We start from the raw sequence: 26380 nt of genomic DNA on the forward strand, positions 1-26380 counted from the left end.
CGGGAATGACAAATTAGAGGAACGGCGTGACATTCATTGTCACAAAGAATGTTTCAAGATATATCCTGAAGTACAATGTTGTCAGTTATAGGATAATATCCATAAATCTACAAGGAAGACCAATTAATATTATTTTTATTCAAATTTATGCATCAACCATCAAAGCCAAAGATGAGGAAATTGGAGATTTCTACCAACTTCTGCAGTCTGAAATTGACCAAACATGCAATCACAGGTGATTGTAATCCAAAAGTTGGAAAGAAAGAAGAATCACTGGTAGTGGGAAAATGTGGCCTTGGTGATAGAAATAACACTGGAAATCGAATGACAGAATTTTGCAAGACCAATGACTTATTCACTGCAAATACCTTTTTTCAACAACACAAACGGTGGCTATACATGTAGGCTTCACTAGATGGAGTACACAGGAATCAGACTGACTACATCTGTGGTAAGAGGCAATGGAAAATCTCAGTCTTTAGCCAAAACAAGGCCAGAAGCTGACTGTGGAACAGACCATCAACTGCTCATATGCAAGTTCAAGTGGATGCTGAAGACAATAAAAACAAGTCCACAAGAGCCAAAATATGACCTTGATTATATCCCTCTTGAATTTAGAGACCACCTAAAGAATAGATTTGATGCACTGTACACCAATGACTGAAAACCAAAGGAATTGTGAGATGACATCAAGAACATCAACCATAAAGAAAGCAAAAGGTCATTAAAAAGACAGGAAAGGAAGAAAAGACCAAAATGGATGTCAGAAAAGTCTCTGAAACTTGCCCTTGAACAGAGGGTAGCTAAAGCAAATAGAAGAAATGACAAGATAAAAAAGCTGAACAGAAGATTTCAAAGAGCAGCTCAAAAAGAAAAAGTCAATTATTATAATGAAATGTGCAAAGCCTTAGAGTTATAAAACCAAAAGGGAAGAACATGCTCAGCATTTCTCAAGTCGAAAGAACTGAAGAAAAATGCAAACCTCGAGTTGCAATATTGAAAGATTCTATGGGCAATAAATTGAATGATGCAGGAAACATGAAAAGAAGATGGAAGGAATACACAGAGTCATGGTACAAAAAAGAATTGGTTGATGTTCATCCATTTCAGGAAGTGGCAATATGATCAAGAACCAATGGTACTGAAGGAAGAAGTCAAAGTTGCACCCAAGGAAGTGGCAAAATACATGGCTCCAGAAATTGGCAGAATACCATTGAGATGTTTCCACAAATGGATGCCATGCTGGAGGCACTCACTGGGCTATTGTGCTCATCAGGAACCTGTACATAGGCCAAGAGGCTGCCATTCAACCAGAACAAGGCGATACTACATGTTTTAAAATCAGGAAGGGAGTGTGTCAGGGTTGTATCCTTTCACTATACTTATTCAATCTGTATGCTGAACAAATAATTCAAGAAGTTGGACTAAATGGAGAAGAACATGGCATCAGGATTGGAAGAAGATTCATTAACAACCTATGATACACAGATGACACAACTTTGCTTACTGAAAGTGGGGATGGCTTGAAGCACTTACTGATGAAGATTGAAGGCTTCAGTCTACAGTATGTATTACATCTCAACATAAAGAAAATGAAAATCCTCACAAATGGACCAATAAGCAGCATCACCATAAATGGAGAAAAGATGGAAGCTGTCAAACACTTCATATTACTTGAGTCTACAATCAACACCAAAGAAACAGCAGTCAAGACATCACATGGCTGGGAATATCTGCTGCAAAAGACCTCTTTAAAGTGCTGAAGAGCAAGGATGTCTCCTTGAAGACTAAGGTGTGCCTAACCCAAAGTGTGGTATTTTCAATTGCCCCATATGCATGTGAGAGCTGGACAATGAACAAGGAACACTGAAGAAGAGTTGATGCTTTTGAGTTGTGGTGTTGGTGAAGAACAATGAAAGTACCATGGACTGCCAAAAGAATAAACAAATCTGTCCTGGAAGGAGTGCAGTCAGAATGCTCCTTGGAAGTGAGAATGGCAAGACTTTGTCTCACCTACTTTAGTCATGTTGTCAGAAGGGCCCATTCCCTGGAGAAGGATATCATGCTTGGAAAAGTGGAGGGTCAACGAAAAAAAGGAAGGCCCTCAACAAGATGGATTGACACAGTGGCTGCAACGAGGGCTCAGGTATAGCAAGAATTGTGAGGCTGGCACAGGACTGAGCAGTGTTTCGTTCTGTTGTACAAGGGATCACTATGAGTCCCACCCATCTCAATGGTACCTAACAACAACAACATCTAGTTTGTGATTTTCCCTTGCCTACTTTCTTTCCTATCTCTGGTAACCATCAAAGACTGTTTCTTGTTATGTACAAACCTTTCTTGACTTTTTATAATAATGGACTCATACAATATGTGTCCTTTCATTTTGTGATTCACTTAATTCAGTCAGCAGAATGTCCTCCAAGTTCATCCATGTTAGAGACGTTTCATAGATTTTTCATTATTCTTTAATGTTGCATAGTATTACATTGTGTGCATATGTATCATATATAGTTTATACATTCATCCATTGATGGGCATTCAGGTTGTTTCCATGTCTTTGCTATTGTGAACAGTGCTGGAGTGAACATGGATGTGCATACATCTATTCATGCCCTGTCTCTCCCTTCTTTAGGATATATACCTAATAGTGGGATTGCTAGATCAAATGGTATTTTTATTTCCAACTTTTTAAGGAAGTGCCATACTGTTTTCCACAGTGGTTGCACTATTTTACAATCTCACCAGCAGCATATGAGAATTCCAATCTCTCCACACCCTCCCCAGCATTTGTTGTTTCCTGTCTTGTTAAACTTTGCCATTATTGCTGAAGTGAAATAATATTTCATTGTTGTGTTGATTTTCATCTCTGTAATGGCTAATGATAGCAAGAATTTCTTCATGTGTTTGTTGGCTGGGTGGTGACAGTTTTGATGCTATGAGCCCTTAGTTTCTGTACTGTCGCTTGTGGTTCTATATATCTTTCATCCTTAGGAGTCCTTAATAATGAGGTGTTCGGTGAATAAAACCTCCTCAAATTATCCTAATTTGTGTGTGCTATCTATTTAATTTAGAAACTCAGAATGAGACACATCCCAGTGAATCCAATAATCTACATTTCCCTTTTAATTTTTTTCAACCTCTCACACATTCAAGAGGTGCTGGTGACATTTTCAGATGTAATACTACCTCCTCTGAGCAGATGTGAGCCCTAGCTGGCTAGGGCATGATTTCTCAGCATATTCTGGCTCCATTTCCTTGGGAATCTTCTTCCTCAGGAGGCCAATTCCCTGAGGTCTGGGTCATGACTTCTAACAAAGAAACCCCCGTGACCAGAAAGTTAAGAGTGTAGTCTGGAGCTTTTAATCAAATTTATCCACAGAATTTTCCTACATGTGCTCTTTCATAGTTTAATTTATAAGAAAGTTATCTGAATTTCTGGCATGATTTGTAGCACTTGCCAATTTCTGTGGTATAAATATATGATGAGTTCACGCTTCCAATGGTTTAAAAACTACCTCGCAAAATTTCTTAAAATTTAATAATCAGCTCCTACAAGCCAGTAGCTTACAGCTCTAGAACACCACAATCACAGATGACTGATATTGTTGCATGTCCATCTGTCTCATTTATTAATAAGAATTTGGCTTTTGGTTTCAAAACCAGACCAAATCCTGTAATTTCAAATACCTCTCACTCTCATTGACTCTACTACTTTCCATAATACCATGGGAGATTAGAAGGATAGGGTATATTATATCCGTTTTACTAAAATGAGGAAATTGTGTCCAAGAATAGTGGTATAATGCTTCCAAATTATATTACAAGAAATTTTTAACACAATACAACAAATTATGTTTTGTTTTTAAATAAAGATTAGTTTGAGTTTTCACAATTATAAATCGTGAAGTACACTTCTAAAAATAATTCAAAACACCAAGAACTAAATAACAACTATATTCCTAAAATTCAAATATGCCATAGAACAATATTATCTGTGCATTTAATATATAGGTAGGTTTCATACTATTATAACATTTATATATGGTTTCCTGCCCTAGTTTTTATGTTATACAATATCAGCAATTTTCCATGTTGTTACAAATGCCTGCAAACTATTTTTAATGGCTACATAATGTTGAATGAAGTCAATCCACTACAATTTGCTTAATAATTTCCCTGTTTTCAACATTTAGGTTAGTTCTAGTGTTTTATTAACCACTCTCTAATGAACATCTTTGTATACAAAGATTTTTCTAAACTATGAATCTTTTTTGTTTCTTTAATTCTCAGAGCACTATTGCCAAGATTAGGACTAAGATTTTTATAATCTTATCTCTGAAGTGTTTCTATTATGTTTTATAACTCTTAAAATACTAAACTACATGGTAATTTGAAGTATAATGTCATTGCCAGTTTTCATGTAAATGGTTGATTTTCTTAATGAATCCTAAACTGTGATGAAAAAGAAACATTTTAGAATTTAAGCTAAGTACAACATTTAGTTTTCAGTATTATCATTTGATCCACTATTCATCTTTCAGTTTGTTGTACTGTGGCGGCCTCTGTGTTTCCATGAGGATGGAAGGTATGCAACCGGTATTTCAAATACCAGCAGTCACTGATGGTAGACAAGGTTTCAGTAGAGCTTCAATACTAAGGCAGACTAGGAAGAAGGACAGGGCAATCCACTTCTGAAAAAATTGGCCACTGAAAACCTTATGACTAGAAGTCAAACACTGTCTGATATATTCTCACTTATTGCTGTTGAGTCAGATCTGACTCACAGCTACCCCTCTTTGGGTTTCTGAGACAGTATCACTATGGAAGTAGATAGCCCAATCTTCCTTCCAAGGAGTGGCCTTCTGGTTAGCAGTCAAATGCCTTGGGCATGATACCACCAGAGCTCCCATTTGATATATTACTGGGAAATTTTATGAATAGCAATAAAACATTGCCTGATATGGTACTGGAAGATGAGGCCATCAGGTTGGAAGGCACTCAAAATACGACTGGGAAGGAACTGCAATCAAAGTAGGGTAGACCTTAATGATGTGGATGGAGTAAAGTTTTTGAGACAATCATTTGCTGATGAAGCACAACTCAAAATGAGAAGAGACAGCTAAAAAAATCACTAATAATCAGAATGTAGAATTTACAAAGTATGAATGTAGAATTTACAAAGTATGAATTTAGGAAAAGTGGAAACTGCCAAAAATGAAATGGAACTCAAAGATCAATATCCTAGCCATTAGTGAACTGATATAGACTGGTACTGGCCATTTTGAATCAGACAATCATATGGCCTGCTATGCCAAGAATGACAAATTGAAGAAAAATGGTGTTGCATTCATTGGCAAAAGAATGTTTCAACATCTGTCCTGAACTGCAATACTGTCAGTGTTAGGATAGTATCATCACTAGGAAGACCAATTAATACTATTATTATTCAAATTTATGCACCAATCACTAAAACCAAAGATGGGGAAATTGAAGTTATTTTTTACCAACCTCTGCAGTCTGAAATCAACAAACCAAGCAGTCAAGGTACATTGATTTTTACTACTGACTGGAATGCAAAAGCTGGAAACAAAGAAGAATCATCAATAATTGAAAAATATGGCCTTGGTGATAGAAACAACACTGGAGATTGGATGATAGAATTTTGCAAGATCAACAACTCAATTCATTGAACTGAATTGAATTTCAATTAATTAAAAAAAAACCTTTTTTCAACAACTTAACTGGTGGCTATATATATGGACCTCCCTAGATGGAATACACAGGAATCAGGTCGACTACATCTGTGGAAAGAGGCAATCGAGAATTTCAATATCTTCAGTCAAAATAAGGCCAGGAGTTGACTGTGGAATAGACCATTAATTGCTCATATGTAAAGTCAAGTTGAAGCTGAAGAAAATGAAAACAAGTGTATGAAAGTCAAAATATGACCTTGATTATTTCCCATCAGAATTTAGAGGCTGTCTGCAGATTATATGTGATGCAATGAACACCAATGATGGAAGACCAGATGTGTTGTGGGTTGATATCAAGAACATCATACATGAAGAAAGCAAAGCACAAGAAAGGAAGAAAAGACCAAAATGGATGTTAGAAGAGACTCTGAAACCTGCTCTTAAACAGAAAGTGGCTAAAGTGAATGGACAAAATGATGAAATGAAAGAGCTGAACAAAAATTTCAAAGACAAGCTCAAGAAGACAAAGTAAAGTATTATAATGAAATGTGAAAAGACTTGAAGTTAGAGAAACAAAAGGGAAGCACATGCTTGGCATTTCTCAAGCTAAAAGAACTGCAGAAACTAATTAAGCCTCCTGTTGCAATATTGAAGGTTCTATGGGGAAAATATTGAATGAAGCAGGAAGCATCAAAAGAAGATGGAAGGATGCTGACGTGGGTAGAGGGAGGGATGTACAAGAAGGCTCTGTGACCACCATGATAACATTAGGAAATGGGAGGACACCAAATTGTGCATAAAAGAGATAGACAACAGACACTAATACCAACCAATGTGTCCACAATACTGCATTGCCATTAACACCAAACACCAGGCTACAGATAAACACATAAACAACTGAGATGATCAGATGGGGGTGAGTGAACAGAAGTATACTCTAGACCAAGGATAGATTCAGCTGAGGCTAATCTTGAACAGACACCAGTGATACAAAATACCTGCAGTCCTTAGAGAAACAATAGAAGACAGACACAGAGTAATCCCTCACAGACAACCAGACACTATGGAAGAGAGATAAAATAGATCTACCATCTCAGGACCACAGTACTGGGGGACACCAGACTCAATTGGTATAACAAAATACATATATGCTCCACATCCTACATTGGTGAATAGCGACTGGGGTCTTAAAAGCTTTCAAGCAGCCATCTAAGATGCAGCTAATGGTCTTCTAGAGTCAGAAGCAAAGAAGAACACACAAAAAAAATGGCATTTGGAAGCAATCAGCCATAGAACACAATGGTCCTCAAGACTAGAAGAACTAGCTGGTGCTCAGCTACCAATGCCAACCACTCAGGAAAGGATCAAATCTGGAGATCCTGGGAGGGAAAAAGTGGAACAAAATCCAATAACTCAATAATGACCAGAATTACTTGTCAGATGAAATCTGGTGAGACCTCCAATACTATGGCCCTGGAATACATTCTGTGCCTGGAATAAAACTTACTCCCAGGGGCTGGCTCTCAGCCTAATAGTTAACAAGATGTACATGCAGACCACTCAACCAAGGATGATGCACCCACACACTCTATGGTAATACATCCCTTAGAGCCATAGACCACAGACACCAGAGGGCCAACATTCAAATTGAGAAAATGCAGGACAAACAGGAGTGCATAAATATGAGAGGCACAGAGGGAGGGTTACAGCATCGGGAGGGGAGGAGAAAAAAAAAAAAAAGAAAAGAAGATGGAAGGAATATACAAAGTCACTGTACCAAAAAGAATTGATTGATGGTCAAATATTTCAGAAGGTAGCATATGATTGAAAAACAATGGTATTGAAGGAAGAAGTCCAAGCTGCAGTGAAAGAATTCGTGAAAAACAAGGCTACAGGTATTGATGGAATATCCATTGAGATGTTTTAACAAATGGATGCAGTACTGAAGTTGTTTACTTGTCTATGGCAGGAAATTTGGAAGACAGCTACCTAGCAAACTAACTGGAAGAGACTGGTATGTGAAAGCTGGGCAATGACAAAGAAGACTGAAGAAGAGTTGATGCCGCCGAATTATAGCGTTGGTGAAGAATACTGAAAATATCATGGACTGACAGAACAAATGTCTCTTGGAAGAAGTGTAACCAGAATGTTCCTAGGAAGCAAGAATGCCCAGACTTTATCTCACCTCTTTTGGTCATACTGTCAGAAGGGACCATTCCCTGGAGAAGGATATCATGCTTGGTAAAGTAGAGGGTCAGCAAAGATGGGGAAGACCCTCAATGAGATGGATTGACACAGTGGCTGTAATGAGGGGCTCAAGCATAGCAAAGATTGTTCAGGATGGTGCAAAATCAGACAATGTCTCATTCTGTTGTGCATAAGGTCACTATGACAGAGCTGACTCAATGGCACCTAACAGCAACATGCATTCTCAAAATGATCAAACATGCAACTAAGATGCATTGAAAATTATTTGTTACTGATAAGTGAATGATGGAAACGAAGAAGGATTAGTAGTTGGAAAAAATGGGTTTGGTGATAGAAATGATGTCAGAGATCACATGACAGAATTTTGCAAGGCCAATGACATATTCATTGGAAATATCTTTTTCCAACAACATAAACAGCAAATATACATGTGGACCTCACCAGGCAGAATACACTGGAATGAAATTGACTGCATCTGTGGGAAAAGATGATAGAAAAGCTCAATATCACCAATCAGAACAAGGCCAGTTTGTGACCGTGGAACACACCACCAATTGCTCATGTGCAAGTTCAAGTTGAACATGAAGATAATGACAAGTTCATGAGAGCCAAAATACAATCTTGAGTAACTTCCATCTAAACTTAGAAACCATGTCAAGAATAGATTTGATATATTGAACACCAATTACTGAAGACCAGACAAGTTGTAAGATGACATAAAGGGCATCATACATGAAGAAAGGAAAAAGCCATTAAAAAGACAGAAAAAGAGGAAAAGACCAAAATAGATGTCAGAAGGCACTCAAGCTTCCTGTCGAACACAGAGTAGCTAAACAGAAATGGAAAAACTTGTGAGCTGAACAGATTTTATAGCCTGAGAAGATGATGTAAAGTGTTGCAATGAAATGTGACATGATATATAACCAAAAAAGAACACACTCAGTATTTCTCAAACTGAAAGAACTAAAGAAATAATTCAAGCCTCGAGTCTCAATATTGAAGGATTTTAGGGGCAATATTGAAAGATGCTTAGGGCAAAATATTGAATGATGCAGAAAGCATCAAAAGAAGATGGATGGAATACACAGAATAACTCTACTAAAATGAATTTGTTGACAGTCAAAGCATTTCAGAAAGTAGTATACTATCAGGAACCAAGGTTATTGAAGGAAAATGTGCAAACCACACTGAGGGCACTGCAAAAGACAAAGCTCCATGAATTGACAGAATATCAATTAAGATGTTCAAACAAACAGATGCAATGCTGGAAATGGTCATTCATCAATGCCAAGTAGTTTGGAAGAGAGATAACTAGACAATTGGCAGGAAGAGATCCATATTTGTGCCCATCCCTTAGAAAAGTGATCCAATAGAATATGAAAATTATTGAGCAATATTATTAGTATCACAAGCAAGGAAAATTTTGCTGAAGATAATTCAAATATCCTTGCAAGAGTACATCAACATGGAACTGCCAGAAATCCCAGCCAGATTCAGAAGAGGAAATGGAATAAGCGATACTATTGCTAATGTTAGATGGATCTTGGTTTAAAGCAAGAACACCAGAAAGATGTTTATCTGTGTTTTATTGACTATATAAAGGCACTTGACTATGTGGATCATAAAAAATTAGGGATAATATTGTAAATTCCAGAACACTTAATTGTACTTATATAGAACCTGTACATAGATTAAGAGGAAGTCATTAAAACAGAACAAGGGGATAATGCATGCTTTAATATAAGGAGAATGTTTCATGGTTGTATTCTTTCTAAATACTTATTCAAGCTGTATGTTAAGCAAATAACCTGAGAAGCTGGACTATATGAAAAAGAACACAGCATCAAGACTAGAAGAAGAATCATTAACAATCTGCACTATGCAGATGACACAACCTTACTTGCTGAAAGTGAAGAGAACTTGGAGCACTTACTGATGAAGAGCAAAGACTACAACTTTCAGTGTAGATTACACCTCAACATAAAGAAAACAAAAATCCTCACAACTGGACTAATAAGCAACATCATTACAAATAGAGAAAAATACTAACTTGTTAAAGGGTTTCATTTTACTTGGTTCCACAATCAATGCTCATGGAAGCAGCCATCAAGAAATGTAATGATATATTGTTTGGGGCAAATGTGCTACAAAAGACCTCTTTAAAGTGTTCAAAAGCAAAGATGTCACTTTGAGGACTAAAGTATGTCTGTCCCAACCCATGGTATTTTCAATTGTCTTATATCCATGCAGATGCTGGACAATGAATAAGACAGACCAGAGAAGAATTTAAGCATTTGAATTCTGAAGTTGGTGGAGAATACTAAATCTACCACGGACTCCAGAACAAGCAAATCTGTCTTGGTAGATGCACAGTCAGATGTTCCTTAGAAGCGAGAATGCGGAGACTTAGTCTCATGTGCTTTGGACATGTTATCAGGAGGGACCAGTGCCAGGAGAATGGCATTATGGTTGGTAAAGTAAAAAGTTAGCAAAAGAGAGGAAGACTGTGAAAGACATAGACTCACACAGTGGCTGCAAGAATGGACTTAAACACAGTAACGATTGTCAGGATGGCACAGGTCTGGGCGTGTTTCATTGTGTTGTACACAGGGTTGCTACAAATCAAAACAGACTTATAGCACCTAACAACAACAACAAAAACAAAAATTAGAAAGTGAAATGTAAAATTTTAAATAATTGTTTTCCACAGTGAAGAGACAATGCATTAATTTATGTATTCACAGACATTTATTGAATAAAAACATGTGCCAGGTACTGTTCTAGGTGCTAGGGATATAGTAGTGAGTAAAAATTACAAAGATCCCTGTCCTTGGGGTATATACTTTACAATGTAGAGAGAGCCAGTTAATAAAATAAATTGTCATTATAGTATATGGGATGAAGATAAGTGCTATACAGAAAAATTAAGTAGGAAAGAAAGAGAAGTATTTTTTTTGGGGGGGAAAGGGGTATTATTTAATTTTAAATTTATGATTTTGGGTATGATTTTTAAATAAAATATCATACCTTCAAAATTGCAAAAGAAAATGTTAATTTTTATTTGCAACAATAAAGTCTCATTATTTAGAAAATACACCATTATTAAATTTGAAATTATAGGGTTTTTTTTCCTAATAGGAACGAGGCTAAAGATTATTATTACATTATTACATTGAGAATAATAGACGGTATGAATCCATTGCTATTTTTATATATTTCTGTCACTGTGCCTAAATCAAGAGAGTATTATAGCTATCAGTTTGACTGTTATCTATCCTCATGGGTCTGTATGCCTTTCCTCCATTTTTGTAGCAAACATTTGAAAATCTACAATTTTTTACACTTTCTCCATCCTCCACAACACTTAGGCTTGAACTCCCCCCACATCACTCCAGGTTGACTTACCAAAGCGTCTAATGACCTCTGTGTCTAATGCTTTTGGCATTTTCAGACATTCATTATCTCTCATAGCATTTGACAATATTAGTCACTCCCTCCTAGAAATGCCTTCCCTTTTAAGTTTGACACTGCACTTTCTTTGATTCCTTCATATTCTTTAGTCAATCCTTCTTATTCTAAGTGGAGATACTTCTCAGAGCACTTTTCTGTTCACTCCATATGACCTCTCTAGGAGATCATATCTGCTTCCGTGAATCTGGTTATCATCTTATGGCTAATGACTCTTGAACCTTCACCTCCAAACTATATCCCTGTTTTGAGTCTTTTACCAACATACCCTACCTACGTATTTGACTTTTCTGCTTAGATGTCTCTTAGGTACTTCTAGCTCAATGTTTCCAAAGCCAAGCTCATGATCTTTCCTATCTAACCAAATACTCCATATCTTTCTTCCTTCTTATGGCCTCTATCATCCGTTAATGGCAACATCATCCTTCCTGTTGCCAATGACAAAAACCTGGGAGCCATTCAGGTCTCTTCCCTCTCCTTCATCCCCACATCTAGTCAGTCTCCAAGTTAATTTGGTTAAACTCTGTATTATACCTCAAGTCCACCCACTTGCCTTCATTTCTAGGTGCCACCCTAATTCTTCATTACCTATGTTGTTGTTGTTGTTGTTTGCCATCGAGTTGGCCCCGACTCATAGCGACCCCTCCTTGGGTTTCTGAGGCAGTATCACTACGGAAGTAGGAATGCCCAACCTTCCTTCCGAGGAGTGGCTGGTGGATTTGAACCGCCAGTCTTCTGACTAGCAGTCAAGTGCCTTAGGCATTACCTATAGCCCAAAATTATTACAAAAACCTCCAAACAATTATCCTCCCTTCCAAGATATTATCTATTCAGCAGCAAGACTGATCTTTCTAAAATGTCAATGTGCTCATGTGTTGTTGTTAAGTGTCATCTATTCAGTTCTGTCTCATAGAGATCTTATGTTCAAAATCAGAATGAAACCCTGTCCAGCCCTGTGTCATCTTCATGATCACTGGCATGTCTGAACTCCATTGTTGCAGCCATTGTGTAAATCCATCTTGTTGATGGTCTTCTTCTCCTTTACTGACATTCAACTTTATCAAGCCTGGTGTCCCTCTCCAGGGAGTGCTCCTTCTTGACAACAGGCCAAAATACATGAGATAAAGTCTCATCATTTTTGCTTCCAAGTCATATTCTGGCTGTACTTTTTCCAAGACAAATTTTTCATTCTTCTGGCACTCCACTATGCTCAATATTCTTCATCAACACCATAATTCAAATTCATTTATTCTTCTTTGATGTCCTTTATTCACTGACCAGCTTTCACATGAATATGAGGTGATTTAGAATACCATGCTTTAGTCTTCAATGTGGTATCTTTTGCTTTTTAATACTTTAAAGAGGATTTTTGCAGCAGATTTGCCCAAGGCATTATGTTGTTTGATTCCCTGACTGATGCTTCCATGGGCATTGAATATGGATCTAAGTAAAATCAAATCCTTAATGACATTAATATTTTCTCCATTTATTATGATGTTGCTTATTGATCCAGTTGTGAGGATTTTTCTTTCCTTTTTGTTGATCATGCTCAGTAAGTGTTACAAATACTCTTCACTTTCAGCTAGCAAAGTTGTATCATCTGCATATCACAGGTTTTTAGCAGTCTTCCTCCAATCCTTATGCATGTTCTTCATATACTCCAGTGTCTCAGATTATTTTTTCAGCAGACAAATTGAGTAAGTAAATGAAAGGATAAAACCTTTACACACACCCTTTTCTGATTTTAAACCATGCAGTATCCCCTTGTTCTGTTTAAAAGACCCCTTCTTGGTCTATGTACAGGTTTTGTATGAGCACAGTGAAGTATTCTGGAATTCCCATTCTCTGCAATGTTATCCATTATTTGTTATGATCCACAAAGTCAAGTGCCTTTGCAGTCAATATGACCATTATTGTCCTACTTTACTTTGTCTTTACTTTATCTTGGAATTAAAATACTTTACCTTGGAATTAAATCCAAATATTTAGCATGGTTTACAAGGTTCACAATAATTCACTATGTTCTACCTCTCTAGTCACATTCTTCTTAGAATTTCATGCTCCAGTTACACTGACCTTTGTTTATGAAAAATGTAGTAACCTCTTGGCCTTCAAATACATTCTGTATTATAGGAGTTACTACAGTTTACTAGAGCTACATATTTAATCCTGATCCACTAGATGTTAAGTTTTATGAGAACATTTTTTACTTTGTGTGTGTGTGTGTGTGTGTGTGTGTGTGTGATTGTTAGTCCGATGGATGGATTTATTTATTTATTGTGCTTGGCGTGAAAATTTACAAAGTAGGTTTGTTTTACATTCAACAGTTCATGCACTTTGATTTCAGGGCCCCAATTACCATCCTCAACCTTAAGAAATTCTCTTCCCCTCTCTACTCTGTGACTACCACCTACCTCCCTGTGCCCTTCTTGTCTATGCATTCCTGTCTGCCCAGTTTTGCCTCTATGTGAAAACTGCCCCTCTGAGGTCTCATGGCTCATTGATCTAAGGGGTACATTTCCCCAGAGTAGGTGGGTGCATCGTCCTCGATTAGGTGTTCTGTAGATAGATCTTTCTACTGTTAGACTGAGAGCCAATCCATGGAAGTGAGTCCATTTCTAGGCCCAAAGGGTAATCCAGGGCCATAGTCTTGGGGGTGCCACCAGTGTCTATCTGAGTAGTAATTCTGGTCATTTTTGTGTTTCTGAATTTTGTTCCACATTTTTCCTCCCACTCTATCCAGAATCTCCAGTTTTAATCAATTTCTAAGGTTGGTATTGGTAACCAGGCTCCATCTAGTTCTGCTGATCTCAGTGTCATGAAGGCTGAGGTCCTTGGGGTCCATCTTATCTTTGGACTAATTGTTTCCAGATGACTTTGATTTTTTTCACTCTTCTTGGCTCCAGACAAGTGGAGACCAATAGTTGCATCTTATATGGCCGCTTGAAAGCTTTTGTTACTCATGTGTTCTAATGCCTTACATAATGACTGGTCCATTATAACTACTCAGTAAGCATTTACTGACAGATGAAAGAAAGAAGGAAGGGGAGAAGGAGGAAACTAAGGGAGAGATTACAGTTAATCAGTATTGAGTGGATCGGGGGAAAGAGAAAATAAGACATAAAACACATGAGCTTTTTTAAAAGTATTTACATATCCATTTTACATTTGATTCTTATAATAATCCTATGAGAAAATATTATTGTGCACTTTTTATAATGAGGCTCATAAAATTTATAACCTGACTACATCATGGGCTATGTTTCCCCTACTTAGAATCTCATTCCTTCAATATTACTCATATTCCATTCCTCATAATCTAGCTGACATAACACCTGCTCCATAAGGCCTTTCTCTCCTTTTATCCTCCAAATTATAATATAATATTATTCTTCTTCTCCAATCCCACAACACACTTTACATACCTCAATAATGGTTTTTAGTACAATGCACCTTACAGTTTAGTTGTGTTTATGTTTTATTTCCTCCTCTAAAAATACAATCTTTAAAAACAGATTCCCTAACTGATTTATATTTTTTTTGCTGCTGGACCTAACATAAAGTAGATGCTCAACAAAAATGTGTTAAATGGAAGCCACCTCTAAGATTATTTCTACTCTAATGGCCAAGGGAATCAAGAAGTTACTTCAGATGTACCAAAGGCCACAAAGAATCATACTATTTCCTGTTTCTCTGTACATTCTTCCTTAACCATCCTCATGAATGGTATAAGGAAGGAATACTGAATTATGAGTTGAGGTCTCTAGGAGATGCCACTACTTACTAATTGCATAAATATTCCTAGCCTTAGTTTCTACACAGGTGAGGACACATGCACACACACACACACACACATGCACAAACAAACTCACTGCCTTTGAGTCAGCTCCAACGCACAGCGACCCCTCCTTGGGTTTCCAAGGTGGTATCTCTATGGAAGTAGATTACCCAACCTTCCTTCTGAGGAGTGGCTGGTGGTTTGAACTGCCAGCCTCCAGGTTAGCAGTCAAATGCCTTTAGCACTACGCCACCAGAGCTCCCATATAGATCACATTCATCTTAAAACATCAGTTTCTAGAACTTCCTACCACACGGTAATCTGTCTTATACACTGTTAAGATATATTAATAAGCTATGGTTGCAGAAACCTGATACTACAGAGCCCTAACAACAATTCTTAAGGGTTCTAATATGTAAACAAAATTAGAGTGAAATAAAACAAGCAGAGCATTTTTGAATCTTCCAGCTTTCCCATTTGCTGCTAAATATTCTGACTTTATCTTCTCAAGGTAGAACAGTAGAGAGTGGCCATACATTTGCCTAATAATTTACAGTTGCTTCTTTTGCTCATTTGCTTCCCACCTAATTGATTATCAGATGTATGATAAGCCTTGAAGGCATCTTTATTTGGGATCAGTATAGTCCTCAATGAGAAAAAAGAAAAATGTTAATTTCACCTTGAGCAGATTATTTTCTCAATTTGTTATAAATGGTCCAGGTAATTTAAGAATTTTAATGTTTTCCATGAGGTAAGAGTTTTTCCATGTTCTGTTTGGAATATCAAAAGAGGTAAAGCCCCTGGATGAGATAAGTACCAGAACCAGAAACTGTTATAGTGCTTGCCTTGATATTAGGAAAGCTAGAATTAGAAAGACACTGGAGAAGATATTCTAATCTTATGAACTATAGGACAATTGTTAGACTTGTGTCCAGTCATTGTCTAGAAGATGACAACATTTTTTATGTAACCTTGTGAATATTTAGGATAATGGCTTCTGTGGGATAGGTTCTGATACAGGTAATTGATACAGGGAATGGAAGAAATTCCAAGGCAGAAAATACTAAGAGGGCCTAAAGAATCCTCAGAACAAACCAGTGGAATAGAGTAACAATTATAGTCTGAACAGATAAGGTAATGAAATTCTAAAATGAAAATTCCTTTTTAGAAATGAATAAGGGCACCCAAAATTAATAACCAAGGCAATTGATTAATAAGAAAGATGCATATTATTCTCCAAAGTCATAATCCATATTGATTTTTAGCATAAGACTGCAGCCAGTCATATATATGTTTCTACTGTGCTCTGTTAGATAAGCAAATTTTAGAGAAAAATGGGGAACCTTTAACAAACAATAGAACTTTAACCACTCTCAATAAACAAGGAAGGAGGCAAAAACACAGTTTGAAAAGAAATGTTTTCATCACATTGTAAAGAATTTTCCAAAAGTCTATGCACCAAAAACCAACCAAACTCACTGCTATCAAGGATCCTTTTAAATTTTCTGAGGAATTCAAAATTCTGGTTGATTCATATTACCCTGTGCTTCCAGACCTACACCGGCTTCTCTGTATACTAACTGGTCCAGGGGTAGCTCAGCAGTGGTTGGAATACCCTGATTGTAAAAATCCTAACTGCCTGCCAGTGGCCTGGTCACTAAAGCAGTATTATTATTATAAGAAACTGGTTTACTGGAAGAAGAACTCTTTTAAGTTAAAACAAAAAATAAAAATCTCCCAATCCAGAGATTCCAAGCCCAAAAGTGATTGAACAGGCTCTAGGACAAAGTGAAGGCTTTTCTAATCCCTCATTGACATTGAGTCAGATATGACTCATAGTGACCCCTCCTTGGGTTTCCAAGGCAGTATAACTATGGAGGTAAATTGCCTACTAGACTTAAATTCACAAGGAGAAAGTACTTTAATTGTTAATGGAGAGCTCTGAAAATTTTTCATACTGGGACCACTAGATCAGCAATTAACCCCCTTAGTCTTGAAAAGCTTCTAGTCCTGAGTACTGGAACTACAGAAATAATGAGAGTTACAAATAAAACTAAAATACTATAACATTTTCAACCTGTACTGATATTTTTAGGGTTTACTGAAGATGCAGATGCACCCTTTCCTTTGAGTATTTACACCCCTGTTGATCTATTATCATTAATGTAAATGGAATTGTAATTTACAAGTTAATGATAGGGAGAAAAAATATTAACCCTGTCAGAAGTTAATGATCAAAAATTCAGAATTAAATGAAAAAGAAATTATTGGTCATATGCATGCACCAAGGCTACCTTTACAGGACTCTAACCTGCCTAAATCTTCCCCTAAAAGATATCTTTCTTAAATCCCTGAGACCTTATGGGAGACTACATCTATCAATGGAGGGCAAGTCCTGTCTGCTGAACCAATTAAAATTTGAATAGATGCATCTAAACTTTTACTGAAAATTTCCCAATACCCTCTTAAACAGGAAGCCAGAGAAGGCATTGTTCCAATAATACAAGACTTTCTTTCTAAAGGCCTCATTGTGTACCAGCCCATGCAACACCTCTGTCTTCCCAGTATGGAAACAAACAGACTCTGGGTGTTTGTTCAAGACCTGCCTGCAATTAATTGCATAGTCTATTCCTAGATTTCCAACATTTCAAAATCCTCATTTATCGTTTTCTGATGTTTCACCTGAAGCTACTTATTTCTCAGTCACAGACCTTTGCAGTGCTTTCTTTAGCACCTCTGTCCACCCAGACAGTCAGTACTTATTGTCATAAAATTGAGAAGGTGAACATTCTATTCAAACCATGATGCCTCAGAGTTTACAGAATCCCACTTATTTTTCCAAGTTTTACATGTTGATTTACAGCTTCTACAATTTATCCACAATTCTACCTTATTGTCATATGTAGACTACCTGCTAGTCAGCTGTTCTGTTAAGGTAGCTTGTTTGGATGACAGTCTACTATTATTTTAACAAGCGGCCACTGGAGGGCATAAAATATCCAAAGACAAATTAGAATTAGCACAGCCTACAGTTAAATATATACACCATTTAGTATCTTCCCAAGGAATTTAAATTGACCCTAAGAGAAAGGATGCCATATTAGGTTACCTAACCCCTAAGACAAAGAAATAGCTTTGTGGTTCCTAGGATTATGTAGTTACTACTGAGCCTGGATTCCCAGCTTTTCTTTATGAATTTCAACTTTATGAATTTCAGATTAATTTCAACTTACTCCAGAAGACTGCCAAATTGTGAAAACCTTAAAAGAGGCCTTGGCCTCTGATCCAGTATTAGGTTTCCCAAATTACCAATTGGATATTTAATTATAAATGAAATAAAGAGAAATACATCTGGTTTATTGACACGAAAACATGGAGGAAAGCATAGGTATATTGGCTATTACAGCCTCCAACACTGTCTAGTAGCTACAGGCTACCCCTGTTGCATCTGAACAGTGGCTGCCACCACTAAACTTGTAGAATCTATTACAGACATTGTCCTTGGAAACTTCTTAGATGTTTATGTACCCCAGGTTGACTCTACTAGTACACAGCATTTTTCTGTCAGCAGAATCACCTTTTATAAGATTATTTTTTTTTGCTACAGCTAACATTAGACATCACATTATGACTCATTTGAATCTGGCCACCCTTCTCTTCACCTTTAAGAGAGATGAATATCCAAGCTGTGATTGCTTAAGTTTAATAGGACAGTTGATAATGCCTAGAAACAACTTAAAGGAAACTCCCCTAAGTAGTTCTGACTTAATATTATTTGTAGATGGTTCCTATTTAAAACCTTCCAAGCCCTCACCATCAAGGTGGATATGCTGAAGTTAACTCTGCTGGGGTACATGAAAGTCAAGTTAATCACTCTGAGTAGGGCTTATAAACTAACCTCAGGAAAGTTCACAGATATGTTTACAGATTCTCATTATTTTTTTGGAATTGTTAATGATTTTGGCACACTTTTGAAACAGAGAGGATTTTTAACCCTCTGGGACCACTATACAGAATGGAACTTTAGTTGCTAACCTCTTTGGTGTTTTATTGCTGCCCTCTGAGATTGCTGTTATAAAAATTCCAGCATATCAACCAAGAAGGGTTCCTCAAACTGAAGAAATCCAAAGCATCAACATCACTGATGTTACTACTAAACAAGCTACTTCTCAAACACTGTCAACTCTAGTTTAATGAAAACTTATACCCCCAGAAAGGAAGGCTTTAATTTATATGATATTTTAGAAATCATTTCTTATTATCAAGAAGTGGTTCCAAAAAAAGAAGAAGAAGAAGAAGAATTAATAACTTGGAAAATGGCAAGATGCTCCCAACATCTTACTACTAAACTATGATTAGGATCCAACAGAAAAAAAAAATTGTTTTATTAAAGTTCCTACACCTCCTCATATTTCAAAATTATCATGAGGCTTTACTACTAGAGAGAATGGGAATGTTTGATATTTTAGAAAAATATTGGTGTTCAGAAGAATTATTTTATATTTTGTATAAGACTAAAGCCTATCATATCTGTAAGTTTCCACTCTGCTTTGCTAGATAAGCAACTTTTAGAGAAAAAAATGAGGAAACTTTAACAATGGAACTTTACTCTCAAAAAATAAAGGAGGAGGCAAAAATACAGCTGTGAAGAAATATTTTCTAGGGAATGTTTATCCAGAGGGTCTTGAGATAATGTTTGACATAAAGAGTGTATATTTAACAGACAATTTCTTGCTAGATTGGCTCCAGGATATCTACCAGCTAACCTTGTAGAATTTTAACTTGTCAAGGCACCATGAGTGTAACCACATACACTTTTTTTTGTTTGTTTTGTTTTTACTGGATAAAAACCTTTGGTATTCTTTGTTCTATGTACCTTGTGTTGAGAGCCTCTCAAGCCTGTATTTCCCAACTCATAAATTATTTTCTCTCTCAATAATATTCTTTACTTTTATTTTAAGCAGACTCCATGATTAAGTTCTAAGAAAAAGCAGATATATTTTCTGTCATGTTTACACTTTATCCCTAATACCTAGAGCAGTACATGACACATACAGTGTGCTCAATAAAGTCTTACTAAATGAACACATATCTAAGTGTCTGGCTTGAGGAAAGGGACCATAAAGAAAAAGTGAACAGTTTCATACTCAAGGTCTGGGGATGGTAAAGTACAAATCAGGAGAGATTAGACATTAAAAACTTGTTTGCTATTAAAAACTTATTTTGTACCTAACTGGGTTTACAAAGTCCATCAAACTCAATTCTGAAATTTCAGACTCTTTCAGAACATTAGGGAAGACCAGTGACTGGATAATGGCTTCTGCTGAGAGTCAACTTTGGATAACAGGACTATATTAATTCTAAGGCATTATAACAGAAATGTAAGAAATCATTAATATTTCAATATTTTGTCAAGAGCCCTGGCAGAGAGGACCCAAATGACAGATCATGAGAAACAAAACAAATAAAATAATTAAGGCTTAAGGATTTTCAAAGGCATAGAAAGGAAAAAAAAAGAAAAAAGACTCGGAATTGAACACTTGGGATGGTGATTGTTGTTATCATGTAAATTCTAACACATTACTTACAAAAAGAAATACAGTATTTTCTTGACCCCTTATAAGCAAATCAATAGGAATATTCTTTGGATGGCAATGTTTGAGGTATGTAACTACACACATTCCTATTAACATAGAGATGGGCCTTATAATTATCCACTTGGGTTGGGTTCAAACACTAAAACCAAAGGCTTACTTACTCCTCGTCCAGACCTCAAAAAGAGATTGAAAGAAGAAACAACAATATAGTTGGATCAGGTGCAGCAAAGAAAAAGCACAGGTCCAAGGAGATATATTTACCTTTTAATAAACAGGATTCATTATTATCAACTGCCTACATTTTTACATATCTGAGCTTCTCAGCCCAGCATTTATAGAATATTGCCAAGTATCAGTTGTAGATAAAAGCATTATTCAATATTTATGAATTGCTAGTTTTCTATAAATATAGACATTTAGAGACAATCTTCTCATTAGTCATTAAAATTTGAATAGGGATCAAAGGTAGAATAATATTAAAAATTCTTTAATTTGTATAGTGTTTTACATAACACTATTAATAATAGATAACAATTATTTAGCACTTAGCAAATAGTGCCAGGCACTTTACATGCAAATTCTCATTGCTAATTCAATTCAGTTCAACAAGCATTCACTTAACACCTACTGTGTGATAGAAGAATAATAATGACTTAGGTCTTCAAAATCTCATTTTGGTTCATTCAATTGATGTTTGTTGATTGAATAAATCAATGGATGCATGAACAAATGAATTGGTTGGAATGGCATTATGAAGAAATATAAGTAATTCAGATTCCTCCCCTTACCATATATGATCTTGTGAAAGTAACAACCTCTCCTAGCCTCAATTTTTTCACGTGTAATGTAGAGATATCTAAAATCTCCCTTGCAAAATTGTTGTGAGAATTAGTAACAGTAAATGTAAAGCATGTGACATATAATAGGCTCTTAGTCAACAGAAGTAGTTATAATTCATCATCATATCATCTTCATTACTTTTATCAAGGAATCGATTCCAACTCCCCTCCCACTCACCATAGCAATGGTCCACATCCACACATGCACACACAGAAATAAAACCACCACAAAAATAATGAAAAGCAAGGGGATTCTATTCAACTGTAGTTCTCAGTGTTTGTACTCTAGGTTACTTCACAACATGTAAGCTTAGGGAAAAAAAATATGGACCCAACATTAATTATCCAAAGACACCATGATAAAAGTCAAAAAGGAAACTTACAACATAACAGATTGTACCTTCCCTCATAATAGAATGTTGGTCAGTCACGTATGGGATCATGTTCTTTATCCCAGCACTCTCAAACAGCAGTACCTAAAGTGCAGTGGCCATGCAGAAATTCATCTTATTCCTGTCAGTACCAATAAGGCTGATCTCGAACCATACAGCAGACATACTTGTGTCTGGAGTCAAATTCTTCAACTAGAAAAGCATCTCATTCCATTGGTCACTTACCATTTTGGTCTGCTGGTAGATTTCACCATAGGGGCCATCCCATCTCTATAAAGACTTTTAGTCTTGCTGAAGTTAACAATGTTGAAAATGACCCTCTGAAAAAGAAAGAGGAGAAAGTTCATCAAAAGATTATATTATACAAGTTGCTACCCCTGATAATTAAAAACAGGAAACAATAAGCAGATTAAAGAGTGCCAAATGGACTGGCGACCAAATGTATAGTGAGGATAAATTATACCCATGGAATATAATGTGTTTGTGCCAATTTTTAGCATACTTTGTATACAGGGACAATGCAAGAGAGAGAAGCATTGAAATTCAAGCAGGATATTATTCAATAAATACTGGGTAAATTATTATATACACCTTCTCACTTATCAACTACCTAGTTATCTGACTTTTCACATTGATGACAGGAGTAAAACATTCACTATCTGACTATTTTGTGCATTAACAATGTACATCTGGCAATTAGGAAGCTGAGGAGTAAAGGGAAAGTAATGTTGGCTGTGATAAAGAATCTGTCAGCTTAGCTGGGTCATGATTCTCATGGTTTGGCAGTTATGTTATGGTGTAATTAGGAAGTTATGCAATGATATAGTCATCCTGCATATTCTGATCTGATGTGGCCATTCTCTATTTTTGCACAACACCAATTTCCAATGGCTACTTGGCCTTGGAACTTAATCATGTCAATAAATGAGGAGAAATGTAGTGCCAGGAATTTTATATACTTTTTTAAAATTTTAAATCTTCTGGTAGCATAGTGGCTAAGTCACTTGCCTGCTAACCAGACGGCTGGCAGTTCAAACCCACCAGCCACTCCTCGGAAGGAAGGTTGGGCAATCCTACTTCCGTAGTGATACTGCCTCGAAAACCCAAGGAGGGGTCGCTATGAGTCGGGGCCGACTCGACGGCACATAACAACAACAACAACATCATGCAAATGAATATTAACATCTCTATTTTACAGATGTAGAAATAGGCTCAGAGACATTATCTAATTTGTTCAAAGTAACATAGTTAATAGGTAGTAAAACTGATACTGGAATTCAGGGGATAAAAAGTTAAGTAGGATGTCCATGATCTCTACCTTTGGGTTGCTCACTAAGGTTCTAAAATTCTGTAAATCTAATCACATCTGTTTTTTAAATTAAGGACTATACACACACACATATGTATAATGGGAATTTTTCAAGCTTTCAATATTTTGTTTTGTTAAAAATACAAAATAAAACCATTTCCTCTGGCCCCACATTTCAGACTTTCATAAAATGCTTTGTTCCATGAAATAATCTCTTGGGAATAACTTGCATTTTCTTTTCTTCATCAGAAACCCAACCACTCACTCCTTCTCCTAAGCATTTCAGTTTCAGAACTCATAGGTGCCATTAAATTAAGTCATTTAGAATGTCTAAGATTGTTCCCTTATTAATAACCTGGACCTACCTGTTTTCTGTTCCATTACTTTTCCTGGGGTCTTGTCTACTATCAGATTTGAGTAAATAAATATCAAAGGGAAAAATGGCCTCTTAACCTTACAGGGCTTAAATCATCTTTTTTTCTTCTGATATTTCACAAGTAAGATTCATTTCCAATGTACCTAGAAACCATATCCAATCTAAGTTATTGCTAAATGCAGGAAGAAAGTAAATCCAGATATGATGTGCATATAAGAAGCAGGGATAAAGAAATGAAAAACAGAGTGTAACCTTTAATCATTAAGACCCTACTATGTGTTAGGAAGGAGCTCTGGTGGTGCTGTGGCTAAGGCATTGGGCTGTTAACCAAAAGATTGGTGGTTCAAACCCACCAGCTGTTCTATGGAAGAAAGAGGATACAGTCTGCTTCCATAAAGATATACAGCCTTGGAAACTTTATGAGGTTGCTATGAGTTGGAAATGACTTGATGGCAGTAGACAGGTGTCAGGAGATTTTCCTAGGTGTTTTAAACATACTTATTTATTTCTTATATCCATAGAAAAAAGTAACTTATTTTAGCACAATTTTAGGCAGGAGAAAATTGAATCTAATAAAAGCTAAATAGTTCACCCCTGACTGATTAAATGGTAGAGCCAGGACATAAATTTTAGGTGATCTGACCATGAAAATAAAGATAATACTGCTAATCAGAGGGCTGGCGGTTCAAACCCACCAGCCACTCCTTGGAAGGAAGGTTGAGCAAAATACTTCTGTAGTGATACCACCTCGGAAACCCAAGGAAGGGTTGCTATGAGTCAGGTCCTACTCAACCACACATAACAACAACATTTTGTATAACACTACAAATGAAAATTAACATCATCTCTTACTGTTCCCTGCTCATGGCATTTTTTTTAAAGCTTTTCAACTTATGTAGGAAGGCAGTATGAGGTGGTGAGAATTAAAGACAAGAAATACTGACTCCAGGTTTTACACACATTCATTAGTTATTTATTCAAAATGCATCAAAAGAAATGGCATCTAAAAGTTAATAGTTAAAGCAGTAATAGCACATGTAACTACAACAATGAGTAGCTAATGATTTCCGAGTAAAAAATTCTGAGTTAAGCTTTTATTCCTATTTTCACATTATTCTCAGTGTTCTGTGTATAAAAATTGGTTGCATATTAGGATCATCTGGACAGTTTTTTTAAAACTACTGATGTTTAGACCCCATTCCCAGAGACTCTAATATCTGATGTATTACATGATTTGTTTCAAGGATAATGAACTTTTTCAGACAGAGACTACTTTTTCTTCTTACTAACAAAGGAGGGGAAAATGAGATTAAGTGAATTAAGATCACAGAACTAATGAATTCAAGAGCTAAAATTTGAAAAAAGTCCACTGACTCAAGAGAAAAAGATCATGTACTTTCAGACAGATACATGCAGGAGTGAAGCCCAGCTCTCCACTAGTTCTGTGACCATGGGCAAGATAATAATTATACATATTTTTAAATATTGATTTTTTACATCCATAATAAGGATAGTAATAACATTCTAACAAAATTTTCATAAGAATCTGTGAAATTATATGAGTAAATCACCTAGTATAATGTACCTAACTCAGAGTAAGGACTAAATATTTAGTGACCCTTCTTCACTCTTCTCTTCAATAAAACCTGATCTTTTAGTACATTACATTTTCTTCCTTCCATTATATATTTTATTTCTTCTTTAGGTTTAAATTTTAATCTAGGTTTCTCATTTCAGTAATACAGTGCTCTAAATCAAAGCTTTGGAAATAGTGACCTGTTGTTGTTCTTGTTAAATGCCATCAACTTGGCTTTGACTCATAATGAAACACTGCCTGGTCCTACACCATCCTCACAATCCTTGCTATAATTGAGCCAATAGTTCCAACCACTGTGTTAATCCATCTCATTTTTGCTGACACTCTACCAAGCAATGATACCCTTCTCCGGGGAATGGCCCTTTCTTACAACATGACAAAATTAGGTGAGACAAATTCTGGCCATTCTCACTTCCAAGGAGCATTCCAGCTACACTTCTTCCAGGACAGATTTGTTAGTTCTTTTAGCAGTCCATGGTACTTTCTGCATTCTTCACCAGCATCTCAACTCAAAAGCATCATCAACTCTTCTTCGGTCTTCTTTATTCATTGTCCAGCTCTCATATGCATATAAGGCGATTGAAAATACCATGGCTGTGTCAGGTGCACCTTAGTCCTCACAGAGATATCTTTGCTCTTCAGCATTTGAAAAAAAGTCTTTTGCAGAAGATTTGCCCAATGCAATCCATTGTCTGATGTCTTGACTGCTCCTTTCATTGGTGTTGATTGTAGAACCAAGTAACATGAAGTCTTTGACAACTTCATCTTCTCTCCATTTATCATGATGCTGCTTATAGTCCAGTTGTGAGGATTTTTGTTTTCTTTATATTGAGGTGTAATTCATACTGGAAACTGTACTCTTCAATCTTCATCAGTAAATGCTTCCAGTCATCCTCCCTTTCAGCAAACAACGTTGTGTTGTCAGCATATTGGGAGTTGTTAATGATTCTTCTTTATAGTCCAGCTACATTTGTGTTCTTATAGTCCAGCTACAGCTAAAACTAGTAACCTCAAAATATTACAGCATTGATAAAACTGTGTCTTAGAAAGAAATCATTCAGTAGTAATGGTAAAGGCCACAGAAATATAGCTACCTATTCTGGGTTTTGGGGTAAAAAAA

General features: G+C 36.3%; 1 protein-coding gene across 1 annotated transcript in view; it reads right to left on the bottom strand.

The window, feature by feature from the left end:
• The window catches only part of AGBL4 (AGBL carboxypeptidase 4), a gene marked incomplete at its 5' end in the record, with an annotated part of 1767058 nt that overhangs the window by 1149652 nt on the left and 591026 nt on the right, over positions 1 to 26380 (bottom strand). Inside the window, one exon of the mRNA XM_042781774.1 lies at positions 22204 to 22298. Coding sequence (XP_042637708.1) covers positions 22204 to 22298 — 95 coding nt within the window. The remainder of the gene's footprint in view (positions 1 to 22203; positions 22299 to 26380) is intronic.

Source organism: Orycteropus afer, unplaced genomic scaffold, assembly GCF_000298275.1.
Source record: "Orycteropus afer afer isolate SDZICR_OR568_19922 unplaced genomic scaffold, OryAfe1.0 scaffold00169, whole genome shotgun sequence".
Classification (NCBI taxonomy): domain Eukaryota; kingdom Metazoa; phylum Chordata; class Mammalia; order Tubulidentata; family Orycteropodidae; genus Orycteropus; species Orycteropus afer.